General features: G+C 39.7%; 1 protein-coding gene across 1 annotated transcript in view; it reads right to left on the bottom strand.

The window, feature by feature from the left end:
* The window catches only part of megf10 (multiple EGF-like-domains 10), a 64,688-nt gene that overhangs the window by 39,956 nt on the left and 6,916 nt on the right, over positions 1–17,816 (bottom strand). The window contains exons 2-5 of the mRNA XM_034125712.1: positions 14,374–14,509; positions 11,510–11,611; positions 9,783–9,883; positions 5,702–5,794 (exon numbers count right to left, since the gene is read on the bottom strand). Of these exons, the coding sequence (XP_033981603.1) occupies positions 5,702–5,794; positions 9,783–9,883; positions 11,510–11,611; positions 14,374–14,492 (415 nt within the window). The 5' untranslated portion in view covers positions 14,493–14,509. The remainder of the gene's footprint in view (positions 1–5,701; positions 5,795–9,782; positions 9,884–11,509; positions 11,612–14,373; positions 14,510–17,816) is intronic.

Here is a 17,816-nt window from a genome sequence, read left to right as displayed (position 1 = left end):
TTATGATTCTCTGCACCCAGATGCACGAGATAACTGTATAATTATGATTCAGAAAATGACTGGACCCCGTCAAAAACACCCACTGCAGTATTGATGGATAAAATAAAATAGACTCCTAATTTAAAGTCTCACACACATCACTCTATCAGTCGGTTGGAAGGACACACATTCAGATTTCTTAAAGTGCTCTGTTTATTTTTGTTTATGCCTTCTCCATCGCTGCACCAATCTCACAATGTTCAAATCACAAATCAAAACTCACCTTTTCAGAACTGCTGTTAAATCTGTAATTAATGTTGTGTTTTATATATTTTTACAAGTGTGTTGTTTGAATATGTTTTTATGAATTTTTAAGTTTCTTTGAGTTTACAGAGAAGCGCTGTATATAAATAAAATGCATTATTATTATTCAAATAATGGCGGAGGAAGACATTTCACAAATCATCCTACTATTTATTCTTTTACATTTGACGAATAATTTCAGTTTTCTTACAGATTTTTCTTTTTCGACATGTAGCAAGTATGTTTTCAGAAGAGGTTAAAATCATACATTTAATACAAAATGTATTTATTTGTTCATGGCACAGGAGGTGTACAGTAGTAGTATAAATATACATTTTACCAATTCATTCTGGTTTAAGGTAAACAAAGCTTTTCTTTAAAATGTTCATTTCCATTTGTTGACACATCTGATAACTCACTGTTATTTTGTCAGTTTCTAAAAACACCAGCTTGATGAAAACCAGACTTTCGATAACCTTGTGTAATAAAGAGAGCTACTGTATATGTGTGTGTAACTCATGTTAATCAGAGTATACAGTACATGTTGTTGTCGCGTTATTCTGGCAGCTGAACTGAGGCCTCCTGAGTGTCTTGTGTTGCTATCATGTGTATTAAATCACAAGCTCCAGAGCCCCGGGTCATTTCCTCCCACACAATTTTCTCCTATTATTCCTGCCGCCCCCTGAACACAGCCTTCCCCCCATTTCCTGTTCTTGGTTGGCCCCCAAATTGATCCTCAGACATATTGTTGGGGCCCGCTGACCTGCAAAATGCAGTCAATGCCTCTGAGTCTTTAGCGGTTCTTGAGGAAATTAAAAAAGGTACTGAATGAACAGAGGCTGACCCAATATAGCAATTTGAGCTGCTTTTTCAGAAGACATACAAAGGCACAGCGAGGAGAGAACAATATATGAGAGTTGTTTTTTTTAAATATACTGAGAGGGAGAAGCTATATTATGACAGTGGACAGTCACACTTATAATCAGCTGTGAAACTGTGAAACATGGATCATTGTATGTGGACATATCCGAGGTAGATACACCCACATTAATTATCTTTTTTTTGCTTCTTTCAATATGTTTTTCCGCTTAAACCAATTTTAAACAATATTTTCCAATTTGTTTATTTTATTTATCCCTACTTCCATTGTTGTACAACGTTTGGTGGCACCAACCATCACTTTATGAATTACATTAAGATAAAGAACAAGCATTTACATCCATAAACATTCATCTGTTTGCATCTTGCAAATTATGTATCTATATATCTATTCCATTTACTTGTATATGGACGCTTCTTGCACTATTAATATTTTATTTGTATTTACTTGCACATTCTCTCGCACTATTTTATCTGTTTTATTTGTTTAATGTCTTATATATATTCACGTTACACTGTTTGAAGAGCCTGTGACTTAAATTGTTCATTGCCATATCTACACTGTAGCTAATGTTTATAAGACAATAAAGCCTTGAAACTTAGCTGCATTGTTTCCAAACCAGACGTTGTATTTCCGTATAACATTTCCATGTCATTATACTTTTCTCAAATTCCTATTGACAAATGAAGCTTCTTTTTTGTACAGTGTGTGTGAGAGCAGACTGACAGAGAAGCCTAGTGGGCCCAGGAGAGCCCCAGGGACCCAGACACAACAATAAGCTCCTTTATTTCGGGCTGAAACTGAAGACAGACGGGGAACACCCTGTGGGCTCCTCCATATCAGAATATAGGCCTGCACGGAGACACATTAACAATAAGATAAATAACATATTTACCGCACACATGTCAGCCCCGGGGCAAACTATGTGTAGACATGACATTGACGTCCACTGCTACACAGAGAGCAGTGAGTCTCTTTAAAGCCGGCCCCTCCCTTGTGCCGTTCTAACTCTTTCTTCGCTAAATTGAAAATGCAAACATCCAAAAATGTTCTGCAGGTGTGTGACACTATGTCAGAATAACTGAAGCGCCAGCAATAGCAGTAGTTATAATCTCTTCTAGTCCAGGTGCCAGATGTTCCAAAAGAGGATCTGAAATTATGTTTGATGCTCAGGTAGGTAACCGAGACAGATCTTCAAGTTTCAATCTCATTCTGGCACAGGATTTGAACTGCAGTCTCCTTCTGAGATGTTCTACACATCCATCCAGACATCCTCACTTTTCAAATATGTATATATGTTATTTTAACAGAGAGGCAGCAGCTGCGGCGACAGTAGCCTGCGTATTACCCCCGCTGCGAGGCTCCGGCGAGTTCCCGCTAGCACCCCAGCCCCTGCTAAACAACGCTCAACAACTTCAAAATTGAGGCTAAGCCCCGGATCTCCTGCAATCCTAAATCCGCCACTGGTGCCCAATACGTCGATCGCGATCTTTTTATAAACAACAAGTTAGCCTATCACCTCACCTCGCGGAGGGGGCCTCACCTGGCGGAGGGGGCCTCACCTGGCGGAGGGGGCCTCATCTGAAGCGCAAATGCGGCTGTTGGTAGATCACTTTGACTTGGTCATTTTAAAAGTAGCTCCCAAGTGGAAAAAGTGTGGGCACCCGGCCCTGCTCTAGGCTAACAAAAGAAGAAATATCTGAGTTTGAAAATGGATGGATTTCAACGTTGTTGTTGTTAGCTAAACAGAATTCCTTAGGTTAGGTTAGGTTAGGTTAGGTTAGGTTAGGTTAGGTTAGGTTAGGTTAGGTTAGGTTAGGTTAGGTTAGGTTAGGTTAGGTTAGGTTAGGTTAGGTTAGGTTAGGTTAGGTTAGGTTAGGTTAGGTTAGGTTAGGTTAGGTTAGGTTAGGTTAGGTTAGGTTAGGTTAGGTTAGGTTCCGCCTAAACAGCCTCTTCAAAGAAGGATTGTTCAATCAGTCATCAATCAAAGGTTATTCATACAGCCAGTGTTCGAATTACCCATTTGCTTTCGGGGGAGCCCTATTTTTCAGTGCACATCCTGCTACTAAATATGTCACACGCACGCTCTGTTGACTGGCGCAGCAGCGCGGATTCGATCAATTGCTATAAAATCACTCTGCTACTACTACAGACGGTGTCACTACACCGGCGGCTGTGGCCGTTGTTGAAGCCTCTTCAGGCTCCGCATCGGCAGGCCTCTCCCTCGGTGTGGAGCTGTCAAACTCGACCCTAACGCCGCTTACAGCCGGCCAACTAAAAGTTGTTCCGTTCACGTTGTCATTTTTAGACTCCTTCGCTTCTTTGCTTGTGAATCCAAAAGCTGCGACGCTTGGCTGTTTTCGTTTTGCCATATTTTTTATTACAAAGCCAGAGTTAATTTTTTTTTGATATGAACATTTCAAATACCGTTCCGGCATCGCCACCGTAACCATAGCAACATAAGTAACGTAAAGAATGCAGCGCCGCCACGTACAGATGGCAACACCCAGAAATATTCACAAATATAAAACAAATATTCAGAAACTGTAATGAACAATAACTATTATTTATTTCAAGAATTGTTATTTACAGAAACTCAACATTTCTAATCTGTGTGACACAAATATGCACGATTGTTTTGGGCTCCCCCTATTTATCTCAAAGTCGGCCTTCAGGGGAGCTCCCTCCCTTTTCGGGGGAGCCAAGCTCCCCCTGGCTCCCCCCCATTTCGAACAGTGCATAGAGCCCAATATCACACATTTTACATTTGTCTCAGTGGCTTTACAGTTTGTACAGAATATGAATAAGACACCCTCTGTCCTTAGACCTTCACATCAGACAAGGAAACACCCCTTAAGAAACCCCCTTAAGAAATGTTAGAAACCTCGAGGAGAGCCACAGAGGACGGACAGACATACAATATATGTCGTGTGCAAATTAAAAAGATTTACAAGGTAGTCCAAATGCTTCAAAATGCAAGTGTCTATAAATTGTTACTTCTACATGGCACCATTAAGTAAGGGATGTGCAGCGAGGCGGTCATTAGTGAAAAAAGAACACCCAACCGGGTTGTTGATTTCTCTTCTTAGCAACGGTCATTTATTTGCTCAGCAGCGGTGCGTTATCGAGTATTAACGACCTCTGAAATGTCCACATTTAACAATCAAGATGGTATCTAACTAAGCCGTGTAATAACAGATATTAAGACACCTAATAGAAAGATATAACATCAAAAAGATATGTTCTGTTTTTCAATTGAACACAGTTTTCTAATTATGAGCTTCTACCAAACAAGGACACTTTATTGGATAAACTCAATGACATAAGGGTATGGTTAGCTTTTAAAACACCACTATAACTAACTGACAGTGTCCCCAGGGGAACTTTTATGGGTATAACAAACTTCAATCAATGGCTACAGATGGCTCAATGAAGTTGATCTAAGGACATCACATTTTTAAGTCAACACATACAAAAAACACACACTAGAAAGTACAGAAGAACAGTAAATCCCCAAAGATGAATCTACTTAAAGATATCGTTAGCAACATGGCTACCGCTAGCAGCCTGGCTAACGTTACATTGTGTAAGAAGTTTAGCCGTGCTGGCGTTGGCCATGTGGGAGAAATTAAGAGTTTGCTCTCTCCATTAACACAACAGAGCCTCCATGTTTATTTTAAGTATTTAATTTTCCCGGGAGATTGGTGTGAGTGTGACTCCGAGGCAGACAGAGTGAAGGAGAAGCTAACAGGGAACCAAGCTAAACGTTGATGGTGTCATTTTCCTACGGCCATTACATTGTGCATTCAACACTTCAGCATGATAAGTTGCAGCAAAGAATGTGTCACTTTAATTATACATAACTAACATGTATTATGTTTTATTTTAGAATCCTGGAGAACACACAGGGCTGTGGGTGTATCGATGGTATTGCAGTTATTAGTGAGTCAAAGCTCTAGGCTATAGCAAAAAAACTAATCTCAGTTTGTAGGTGTTGTCGTTAGCTAAACAGAATTTCTAAGCTGTTCCACCTAAACAGCCTCTTCAAAAAAGGATTGTTCAATCAATCAATAGTATTATGTTTTATTTTAGTATCTTTAAAGGTCACCTAACCAAATATCTCTCAGAGGGGCGTGGGGAGTGGCTCCTTATTTTCATCTAAAGTAACAGACAGAGAATCAGCACTTTGGAAACAGGGCTGAAACAGAGGGGATTATGGGATGCTGCAATGATCTGTTTGGTGTTTCGAGCCAAACACTTCAGAGACATGTTCTGTATATATCTGAGACCTGTAATATATTGATGAAAAACAGTATAATAGGGGACCTTTAAGTACAGTGCTTGCTGTAATGTATGTGTGCCTGTAGCCTGGAGAACACACAGCGCTGTGGGTGTAGCGGTGGTGCCGTGCAGCAGTCAGTAAGATGATACCAGTCTGTTTTTCCTCTCGTGAGGTCAGAGTGCTTTCACAGACAACCAGAGTCTCTCACACACACAAAGACATGACTGCCTACAGACAGCAGCAGCTGGACGACTTACCGCTGGAGCAGTTGGAGCCCCCCCAGCCCGGCTCACACTGGCAGGTGTTGGGGGCGATGCAACGTCCGTGAACACAGCTCTTTGCACAATGAGCTGGAGGAGACAGGAAGACGGGGATCAGTACAGTCACAAAGACATCTGCATTACAAACATGTCATGCAGGGGTGAATGAAGGATGTCTTGAATCCAGAGATGGCAAAAGTACACACATCATTTACTCAAGTAGAAGTACAGGTACTCGTGTTTAAAAATGTACTGTAAAAAGTATTGACTAAACTTCTTTACTCAAGTAAAAGTAAAGAAGTATGGGCTTTGAAATGTACTTAAAGGTGGGGTAGGTAAGTTTGAGAAACCGGCTCGAGATACACTTGTTGTTATATTCCATGGAATGCTCTTAACATCCTGATAGCAATGAATATCTTAAGTGCTTTGACAAAAAATCCATAAAAAAATATCATCTGTGGAAGCCGTAGTACTGTAAAAAGCACAACCAATCATTTTAGCCGGCCTGGCTAAAATAACTGGATGGCCTACCTGCCTGTCAGCCTTCCATCTGTGCATAAACTTATCTCGTGCCCTCATTGGTCATCTGCGCGTTCGTGTGTGTTGGAGGAGGGGCTCTGTAAGGAAGTGGCAGATTTTTTCCGGCTGTGTATTTTCAAATTCTAGCGATCTCGAGCTGGTTTCTCCAAAATGACCTACCCCACCTTTAAGTAAAAAGTACCCATAACTAGCAGCTGTTTTAAAGAGTACCTGACCTCCCTTTATATTAATAGAACAATAATGTCATTGTTAGCTAATGAATGTTTCCATGCTGAACAACGGCAAAATGACTGGATACACGGATCGTGTTCAAATCAATAGGCACGCAATGACTCTAAATAATAATGATCACGCCACCAAACACACATTCAAACTAAAGGAACCAGCCTGTTTGGAAAATGTAAGAAGTAGAAAGTACAGGTATTTGTGTTAAAAATGTAAGAAGTAGAAAGTACAGGTATTTGTGTTCAAAATGTAAGAAGTCAAAGTAAAAAGTCGTCAGAAAAATAAGTAGTGGAGTAAAGTACTGATACCAGAAAAATGTACTTAAAGGTAGGGTAGGTAAGAATGGAGAAACCAGCTCGAGTGCGCTAGAATTTGAAAGTATGCAGCCGAAAGAAATCTGCCCCCTCCTTCAGACTTCCTGACAGAGCCCCTCCTCCAACACACACGAACGCGCACATGACCAATGAGGGCACGAGATAAGTTTGTGCACAGATGGAAGGCTGACAGGCAGGTAGGCCATCCAGTTATTTTAGCCGGGCCGGCTAAAATGATTGGTCGTGCTTTTTACAGCGCCACGGCTTCCATAGATGAAATGTTTTAATGTATTTATTGTCAAAGCATTTAATGTATTCATTGCTATCGGGATGTTAAGAGCATTCCATGGAATATAACAACAAGTGTTTCTGAAGTGAATTACCTACCCCACCTTTAAGTACAGTAACGAAGTATTTGTACTCCACTACTTCACACCTCTGGTACAGTCACAAAGACATGTCATTTTGGTTTGTGATCTTGCTATCTACTTATTTATCTCAATACTTATCACCGCAATAAACCGTATTTAATTTCGTCTTAATGTACAATATTTAATTTCATATTCTGTTCTTGTACATATCATATTCTATTTACATGTATATAGACTTCTTGCACTATTTTGTATTTTTGTATTTTATTATATATGTTGCATTGTTGGAGGAGCTCGGGTCAGAAGAATTTCATTGCCATTTCTACACTGTAGCTTTGTGCATATGACAATAACATCTTTGAATCTTGAATTAAACAGAGCTTACTTCCGAATTTATTGCATAAAAACTTGACTTTATCCAAAATAGTATTGGACACGTTTGTTTCGAATCATGTGACTAAAGTTGTAAATAATTATTTTTGAAACTCGAAACGATCTTCATTGGAAAGTACCGGGACTGTTTTCAAAATAGCATTTTGGTTTACACTGATTTTAAAGCATTGTTTATATAAAGCATGCTTATGAAAGTGTTGCTCTCTCTTCTCTGTTTTCATTTCTTTGCATGTGACAATATATTACAAAAACCCCTCTTAGCTCAGTTTTGACCCCCACCCTCTACTAAGGGAATGCTAAATGCTCCACTATGTTCACCAGCTAGTTGCTAACTAATGTTTGTAAAGAAGAAGAACAACTTCAAAGCCGTTTTGGAAATTGTGATGAATATCAGCCAGACACACTGACTCCATGCACAGCAACATTTACAGAGTTTAACGTTAATGCGATTTGATTTCCGTTACTATCCGACACCCATCTGGAAAAGCCCTGTTTCCTCAAAGATCAGTAATATCCTCCTTCAGAGAATTTCTGCGAGAAACATGTGATATTTGCTTATACAAGAGAGCCTTTTCACTCCAAAATAAATGTCCCTGTGATCTCCCGGGGTGTTATCACAGCCCTTTGCATGAATCAAACTGGGGTCTCCGCAAAAGCACACTTATATTAGGACTTTTATCGCCGTCCTCCATCAGAACAGCAGGCCCGTGGTGAACATAATGATTTCTTATACTGTTGCCGCTCAACAACAGTTGTTGTTTTTGCCAACGGCCACAGGGGCTTCACACCTGTTACTGCCTTCTGGCTGCTGACAGGGAGAGAGAGAGAGAGGGGGGGGGGGGCAGTAGCCTCATTGGCCACTGAAGTGACTAATATAATGACTTTTCTGACGAGTGAAAGTCATTCAGTCGTAACCTGTTTCCCACTTTCCCCATAATGTGGAGGCAGTGTGTATCCACCGTGTGCTGACTGCAGAGATGGAAAAAGTACACACATCCTTTACTCAAGTAGAAGTACAGATACTCGTGTTTAAAAATACTCTGGTGAAAGTAGGAGTACTGACTAAACTTCTTTACTCAAGTAAAAGTAAAGAGGGCTTTGAAATGTACTTAAGTAAAAAGTACCCATAACTAGCAGCTGTTTTAAAGAGTACCTGACCTCCCTTTATATTAATAGAACAATAATGTCATTGTTAGCTAATGAATGTTTCCATGCTGAACAACGGCAACATGACAACGTTTTCATTGGTCCCTCTTCTTTAGAGAAGACCAGGAAATGATGGATACACGGATCGTGTTCAAATCAATAGGCACGCAATGACTCTAAATAATAATGATCACGCCACCAGACACACATTCAAACTAAAGGAACCAGCCTGTTTGGAAAATGTAAGAAGTAGAAAGTACAGGTATTTGTGTTCAAAATGTAAGAAGTAGAAAGTACAGGTATTTGTGTTCAACATGTAAGAAGTAGAAAGTACAGGTATTTGTGTTCAACATGTAAGAAGTAGAAAGTACAGGTATTTGTGTTCAACATGTAAGAAGTAGAAAGTACAGGTATTTGTGTTAAAAATGTAAGAAGTAGAAAGTACAGGTATTTGTGTTAAAAATGTAAGAAGTAGAAAGTACAGGTATTTGTGTTCAACATGTAAGAAGTAGAAAGTACAGGTATTTGTGTTCAAAATGTAAGAAGTAAAAGTAAAAAGTCGTCAGAAAAATAAGTAGTGGAGTAAAGTACTGATACCAGAAAAATGTACTTAAGTACAGTAACGAAGTATTTGTACTCCACTACTTCCCACCTCTGGCTGACTGTGACTGAGAGCCATACACTACAAAAACTTGAAATGTTTCCAAGTATTTTTGTCTAATATCGAGTAAGAATATGTCTTTCCTCTTGATATAAGACCTAACTTAAGAAGTAACAGTGCAGGCTATTGTTTTTGGACAATGAATATAGTATCTTGTTAAGCCAAAGACTCAGTTTTCAGTTTTAACGTTTATTTTTTTACATTTGAATTGGAAAATTACCAACATCAGAAAAGGTTTGAGTGTTTCTGGCTTATTCTGTAACATTTCCTGATCCTACTAAAAAATGAAATTCAAAAAAAGATTTCCCAGCTTGTGCATTTCCTGCACTATATGACCAGACTCTTCACATCAAAAACGTAATAATTATTGTCCGTTTGTGTTTTAATCATTCATTTAAAGTGACTGCTGAGTGTGTGGAGAAACTCACGTGCACAGATCTCTCCGTTCTCGTTGAAGCCTGGGCAGCACTGGGACTTTCTCCGGTACATCGTCTTGGTTCCTCTCCGAGAGGCTGACCGATAGCTCACCCTGACAGGAAGTGAGGTCACACACAGGGTCAGACAGTGAAGGAAGTTCTACTTAAAAGGTCCCCTATTATACTGTTTTTCATCAATATATTATAGGTCTCAGATGTATACAGAACCTGTCTCTGATTGGCTGAAACACCAAACAGATCATTGCAGCATCCCATAATCCCCTCTGTTTCAGCCCTGTTTCCAAAGTGCTGATTCTCTGTCTGTTACTTTAGATGAAAATAAGGAGCCCCTCCCCACGCCCCTCTGAGAGAGATTTGGTTACAAAGAACACAATGGTGCTCTAGGAGGAGATTCAGGTGATAAGGTGGGGTGGGGGGGGGGGGGGGTTACCTTGGTTGCTGATTGGCTAATGGTTACACAAGCCAAAAAATCGTTATGACATCACAAAGTGGCCAAAATCTGATCAGCTCATTTTCAGACAGGTTTTTATAGAAATGGATCAGGACAAAAAGTGAGAGACTATTTGTTCCTGAAACTTTCAGAGTCTCTTTACACAGAGGGGACACATGTTGATGTAGAAGAGACATGAAAACGTGGATTTTGCATAATAGGTGACCTTTAAGTCAATTCTGTCCTGTGCAAGACGCTTTGAGGCCTAAAGGAGTCCGTGTCAAATGCATAAATCTGAATGTATCATGAACAGTAGCTCATCAGTCTGCCCTCTTTCTGCTTTTTCCCTGAAATGTTTTTGAACTTTTTCACCTAGGTTCAATCAGCTGATCCCACCTCAGTGTGGTTGCTAACACACAACACCATCAGCTGAAAGCATCGAAACCACAACGACTGTGTACAGTTGAAAAGTTCACCATGACTTTGAAAATATGTATTAATCTAGTGTTATATTATATATACTGTATCTCACATTGCTCAATATATACATTTGCAGTTAAACAATGTAATAACTGGCGGCTAGTTCACTATTCTATATATGTTCAGTACATGTTACAATGCTGCTACTAGTTTGTGTACCTTGGAACTGTATTTATTCCATTTTTATTTAATTCATATTTGCTTGCATCTTTATTTAAATGTAATTTATTTTCATTTGATCTGCACTGTCCCCTTCGTTGTTAACAATTCAAGGTAACACAATTTATTTCAGATGTGTTATACACTGAGTAGCCTCTTAATGCAGTCCAATACAACAGTACAATACACTCAGTTGTTTATAAGACTACTTTACTATTGCCCAGTACGCTTTGACAAATGCTTATCGTTCATATTGCATTTGAGTGGTTTGATATAAAAATGATTATGAATATAATGATACTTGTCTCTTGGAAACACGCCTGAGTTGCCTGTATTAGTTCAACTTCATTCACACTACAGCTCGTAAGGAGGCCGCATGATAACAACAGCTTTTACGCCCGTTTATATTAAGTGAAGTGAGATTGTTCTCATTGTTAAGTCAAATAATTGCAAGTGCATTTAGATGTGTGCATTAAGCATTACCATATGTTGCCTGACTCGAACAACAAGTATAAAAATCACTGTGGTACGATTTGGAAAATGGTTCACAGGTGGGCGGAGTATACTGTACAATACATAGCATGCAACAACAATGGTATGGTCCTCTCTCACACACACACACACAGTGCGGTGTGTATCAGGGCCTCACCTGTGTCGGGTGCACTTAAACCAGTTGAGGATGTCGCTGCAGCTGGTGTAATAAATCTGATCAAAGGGGTGGGAGTACGACTCCTGCACCGTCACCGAGTAACTGCAAGAGGAAGAGAGGAGAGAGAGTCAGGTCAGGTCAAATGTGTGTGTGTGGGAGTGCATGTGTGCGTGTGCGTGTGCGTGTGTAGTATGACTGCCTCTTGAACCCCTATTAACACAGGCTCTTTGGAGGCATGCATTTCACTTCAGTTACATATTATATCTCTTATGGTTAATTTATTTCATTATTGGTTGTTTATTTCTGTTGGCTCCACTTTTCATATAGCTCAAATCTGCTCCATTATTCAGTCTGATTAGTATTAAAAAGAGAAAGCCAGCTATCCTCACGTTGAATAAAAGGGATATACCGTTTTGTTTGCTATTTTTATTCCATTATTGAATCACCTGCAATTTATACATTTGCTGTCAACTTGTATCAGTAAAACTTGGGTTAAATTAAAGGTCCCATGTCATGCTTTTCTGGTTATTACCCGTCCCCTTGTGTGTTATGAAGGTTTTTCTGCATGTAAACGGTCTGCAGAGTCACAAACCCTCAAAGTACACCCTGTAGCGAGTAAAACTCTAACACAGAAAAGACCTGTCTATGCTGCCCCAGAACGCCTCGTTGGACATTTCTCTTTTTCCATTTGTGTCTTCCAGGAACCAAAATGGACCAATCTGCAGAGCTCCTCACACACCAGGACCTTTAGCGTAAATATTCAACTAACTTTGACTTGCATAGACGCATAATAGACGAGTTGGGATCGCGGAGAAATGCTCTCCGCAGACCCATTCTCACAGCGTTTATAAACCTTTTTCTTACTCAATATCAAGCCACACTTATTGTTTTTACTTCGGCTGTGAGTGTTTGTGTGTGCTCAGGATGAGTTTTGCGCTGTCTCGCTGTATCGCCGACCCGGAAACCACACCAGTAAGCCAGCTCAGTGAGCAGCGAGCCTCGCAACGTCCCGACCAATCAGAGCACAGTGGGCTCACAGGGAGGGGGGGCAGGAGCTCCAACAAGGCGTTTAGGACAGAGAGTGAATACACATACTATACAGAGATGCTGTATGAGAAACCAATGTGAGTTGCACAATATAAATCTATTTTAGTAGACCTCAACAATGGAAATATGATCAGTAGAAATGGCCATGACATGGGACCTTTAACACATTTTTCTTGATTGATGGATCTTACATTTGATCAAATATCAGACACTGTGAAAAAAAAGCCATCAAATGAACCCAAAGACATTCAGTTTACAGTAATATAAAAGGATAATTTTAGTGCTTGATAAATGACCTAAACTGCTTGTAAAAGAAATACAATTAATCTTCTGATAACTGGCGATTCATAATTTCCTCAGATAAAAGCTTTTATTTGAGATTCATCCATCAATTTAGACCTGAACAAATCAGAACCTCATTGCAATCTGTCGTTTTTAGAATGTCAATAAGATTCTTTGTTGCTTGGACATGGTGACTGAAGAAAATGCCTCATGGCTGTAATTCAATTAACGTTTTAATAAACTGAACTGGTCTTTTTTGAAAACGTCGGAGGAAATGAATAAGAAATGGCAAATCCACGAGATAAAGCGTTACCAATGACTTCATGACTTGCTTCCAGGCGTATATCATAAGGCTTGGAATCACGTAATGAAGGAATTTGCTTTTTCAGCCTTTTATAACGTGGTTTTCTAAAGAATCTGGGCAAATAACTTTTAAAAAGGTAAAATGTTTTCTTTGTTAAGGCTAACACCAGACTTACATTTAAAGCTAAGCTAATGTTCTGCTCTGTAATGTTGACTGACTGCTTATTTTCTTTGTTGGGCAAATAAATTAAATCGCTTGGTGTCACAATTTTCCCAAAATCTGAGGACCTTGGCGTTACCAAGAATAAACTGTGTCTTCCCTCTCTCTTGTCTTCAACAACAACACATGTAGGCTCTGTGTGTGTGCGTGTGCGTGTGCGTGTGCGTGCGTGCGTGTGTGTGTGTGTGTGTGCAGCTGTTCCTCAGATTAGTCCGTGAAAGGCAATATAGCTGGGAAATGTGCCTCCACCTTACTAAGAAATATCAGAGTATAATTTCACTCATTAGCACTTTGTTTCATGTCTGTTTAATCGGTATCCAAACAGAAACGAGATACAACATGTTATTAAGAATGTGAATGAGGAGCTTTAGATGTGTTGGTGGAAGCACATATTAACCTAGCAGTTAGCTAGCTTGCTGACTCATGCTTCAAGTCTTTATGCTAAGCTAGGCTAACCGTGTCCTGACTGTCATCCTAAGGAGGGATTCAGACTGAAAACAGCCCTGCTTTAAGACGGCAGGGGGGGTTTTGTTGGTAAGGTCGGGGTCTTAAGGTACCAGAGAGACAATGAACTACGATGTAGGAAGTTCACTTGTGTCATATTAATGAGTCAAAAAGTTGCCGAAACACTGGGAAAGTAGTAGCCTAAGTACCACAGGGGCATCAACAATTCAAAGGGCAAACAGAAATAATTTGACGTTGTAGGAACAAAGTAATCCACAGAGAATACTGATCTAATTGCGGGCCAAAAAAAACGGACTTTAGATTGATATTGAACTGTTGACTGTTTTTAAATCTCGTTTAAAAACCCACTTGTTCTCCCATGCTTTTGCAGACCACGTATAAAATGTGCTATAAATAAAGTTGGATTGGATTGGATTGGATTGGTTATGATTTGGTTGTCTCTTAGGTTTTGGATTTCCTTATTGCACATTTTCATGACATTCAAAATCAGAGTGTAACAAATGCTTATCAGGTGAAATGCTTTTAAATGATCTGTACTATGACCCACCTCTCCCAGTGGCTGCAGACGTTGGGGTCCTCCAGGTTGAGGGAGGAGGTGATGCACGGCAGGAAGCAGAGGGCCAGGGCCAGAGTGAGGGTGCTGTGGCAGAGCGACGACATGGCCATCTCACGCAGAGCTGCACCTTCACACAGGAGAAGACACAAGGTTTCAGCTTCAACAGATATATAAATAGAAAAAAATACATTTAATTGAATTAGTCGTTTAGTAAAGTACTTAAAATGTTGCTTTAAAAAGACAAAATGTGTGTCAGAGTACAGTGTATCTCAAGTCTTTGCTATTACATCTTAACATCGATTAAAATATCTTAGCAACTTGTAAAATATATGGGATGAATTACTGTATTATGAGTGTTGATTCTTGTTGATCAGGTGAGCATTTTATATTTTTCAATAATTTCAATTATGACCACATACCTGCAAAACTATTAACTTTACTGCGAACAGGATCATTTTAGCATGCTAACAAGCTATGATGGTAATTGTTAAACCTGCTAAACATCACTATTGACAATGAAAATGAATGTGTGTGTGTGTGTGTGTGTGTGTGTGTGTGTGTGTGTGTGTGTGTGTGTGTGTGTGTGTGTGTGTGTGTGTGTGTGTGTGTGTGTGTGTGTGTGTGTGTGTGTGTGTGTGTGTGTGTGTGTGTGTGTGTGTGTGTGTGTGTGTGTGTGTGTGTGTGTGTGTTCAGATTGATTCCCACGCAGTAATGTGCTGTTTTCTCTGTGGGTTTCACCAACAACAAACCAGTGATCTCTCATTCTCAGTAGTGGCGGTGAATACTCTTGACATATTTCAACAGTTGAATTTCTGCTAAGAGCTTAGTTTGCATCTAGGCCGTTGCCAGGATAATATAAAAGCCCCCAAATCATTACATTTTCTCAAGTGAATATCGCAATATAGAATTTCAGTCGGTCAAATCACGTGGAATCGATCGTTACGTTTGTAGTGTTGATATTTGTCATAGAGGCTTTGACATTCACTCAGAGGAACAACAAGTTCAGTCACTCGAGTCACACATCCCGTAGAAATCATAAAAGGATTAAAAATATGATTAAATTAAACTGAGCATGTAATTCATTTGTGTAGAAAAGAGAGTTCAGTCATTATCCTCAAATAGTGTTTATCCAATGAGGCAATTCCAGGGATGTTTTGAAGCCGGAGCTCGATTTAAGACCCATTTTTTCGAGTTTACAATTCACAGACACCCTCAAATATGTGCTGCCGTTGCGTGGAAAAGTCTACGTACACGGTGACATAATGACGTGCGCATATCTGGCTTCAGTCGTAAGAAAAGCAAGTGTTGTTCTTAAGAGATTTGCAATTTGAACCAAACACAAGCCCCAGAACACAACTCAAACAGAATTATATATATTTCGCTCTGCTATCTAATATCTAGATGAATAATGCTCCTCACAAATCACTGCTATGTTCAATGCTTTTGTTTCAGGGTGGATTTATGAAAGCACGACTGACCCATGGAGGCAAATACACATGATCTTTATGAAGAACAAGTAGAAGAAGGTAATCTTAATCTCAACCTCATTGTTAACCCTAACCTAGGGCTGTGCAATTAATCGTATTTTAAATCGCAATTACGATTTTGGCCTGCCACAATTACGAAAACAACGTAATCGAAAAAAACGATTATTTTGCTTTGCTAGAACATATTTGATCTAATTAATTTTAGTCTAATTTATTTGTATTTATCATATTTATATATGTTTAGTAGCTTGTGGAAGTGCGCTCCAAAATATTTGTTGATCTTGTTTATTGGTATTTATTATTTTGATATTATTTATTTAAATGTATCATTTATTTTTGTATTGGTTTTTCAGTTGAATTATACGCTCAGGGTAATCAACAGTTAAAAAGATACTGTTCAAATTATTATTTGTTTTAAAGTTCAATAAATGGATGTTTTCAAAGTCAATGAATAATCGTATTTAATAATCGTGATATCAATTATTGACAAAAATAATCGTGATTATGATTTTTGCCATAATCGAGCAGCCCTACCCTAACCCCAACCAGTTATCTCCCAAACACCTTTCCATTTACAGCCATATGGGAAACGCTATCCAAAGTTGAAAGAGATTAACACTGCCAGCATTAAACCTTCACACTAACACTAGGATAAAAATACTAGCTTAATGTGTCTAACTCTCATGTTGGCTTCAGATTGACTTCATGATCCATAGACTTGATCTCATGTTGCAGCTAAGAGGAAGATTTAAAGCACCTGATAACTCTTCCAATGTACATTTTGCATGTGCGTATTGTACTAAGATAGAGTGTGAAATCCAAATGACCTGTTAAGTTCATATTAATGCTAAAACAAAGATACATGAATGGTCTCCAGTGATGGGTACATGAAAAGAACCTCCATGTTAACACGCTGTGAGAAGTATCACTTAAATCTCTGGAGGGACTTGTAGGATTTGTCCACAGTAAATATGTCTGGTTTTCTTCCTTAATGGCCGAGAAACAACTGGCTACTTTATTACTCCAGCTGCTTGATGAACCCATATTTAAACTTCTGGAGGCCAATGCGGTTAGCCCCCTGTCTTCTGTCTGACTCCTTTCCTTCACGGTTGAAAGGGTTGATGGATGTTGGGAAAATTCTGAATGTACTCTTCCAATATGAGAGTAACATGATAACAAAGGTATCCCAACTGTAGCTGTGTACATGACAGGATGTATGATTAGCTAGAAGAACATCAGGACTGTTTGAGGCATATGATAGCTATGTGATTAACATGATGATTCAGCCTCTATGGAGATAGACATATGACAAGCATGATCATTTCTGACGTGGAGCTAATCTGAAGTAAACATTGAATACTGCTTTCTATTCCTCCATCTTGTGACTGTGTAACTCCCTCTCTTGGATATCAGCATGTGAAGGACACTGTTCAGGAACTAGTTGATGCTCTGTATGTGATGACTACTTCCATTCTGGAGAGGATCACAAATACATGGATCCTGATATTGAAGCTCAAGCCGGTGACGAGTGATATTTTTCTAACAAAGGAGGAAGACTGCGAGGTGTCTCCAGTGGCTGCTGACAGGGTGTCTGCGCAGGCTCTTTATGGCCCAGCAGTGCCCGTCCTCTCTGGTTTCACGGAGCAAAAAAGAGGGGCACAGCTGCAGCCACCACCGCCGAACCCCCCCCCCCCCCCCAAACCCAAGACAACTGCACTGCTGTACAAACAAGGGCCATGCTGTGTGTGTGTGAAAGGGCTCCAGACACACAAACCCTTAATGGAGCGGATTAGGCTTTGATACACTGTTCCAGGCAGCACAGTAGTGACGCCTCTCTGTCCGCTCACTAACACTGCAGGAACTCTGCTGTCTGAAGTCCGTCCAAAACCACAGGCTGACCTACAAACACGGACCAACACTGTTCTGCTCATACATGCAGTTTTGGAG

The sequence above is a fragment of the Trematomus bernacchii genome, unplaced genomic scaffold (genome assembly GCF_902827165.1).
Source record: "Trematomus bernacchii unplaced genomic scaffold, fTreBer1.1, whole genome shotgun sequence".
NCBI classification, from domain to species: Eukaryota; Metazoa; Chordata; class Actinopteri; order Perciformes; family Nototheniidae; genus Trematomus; species Trematomus bernacchii.
The sequence above is the reverse complement of the archived record's forward strand: the minus strand, read 5'-3'. Positions and strand labels throughout refer to the sequence as shown.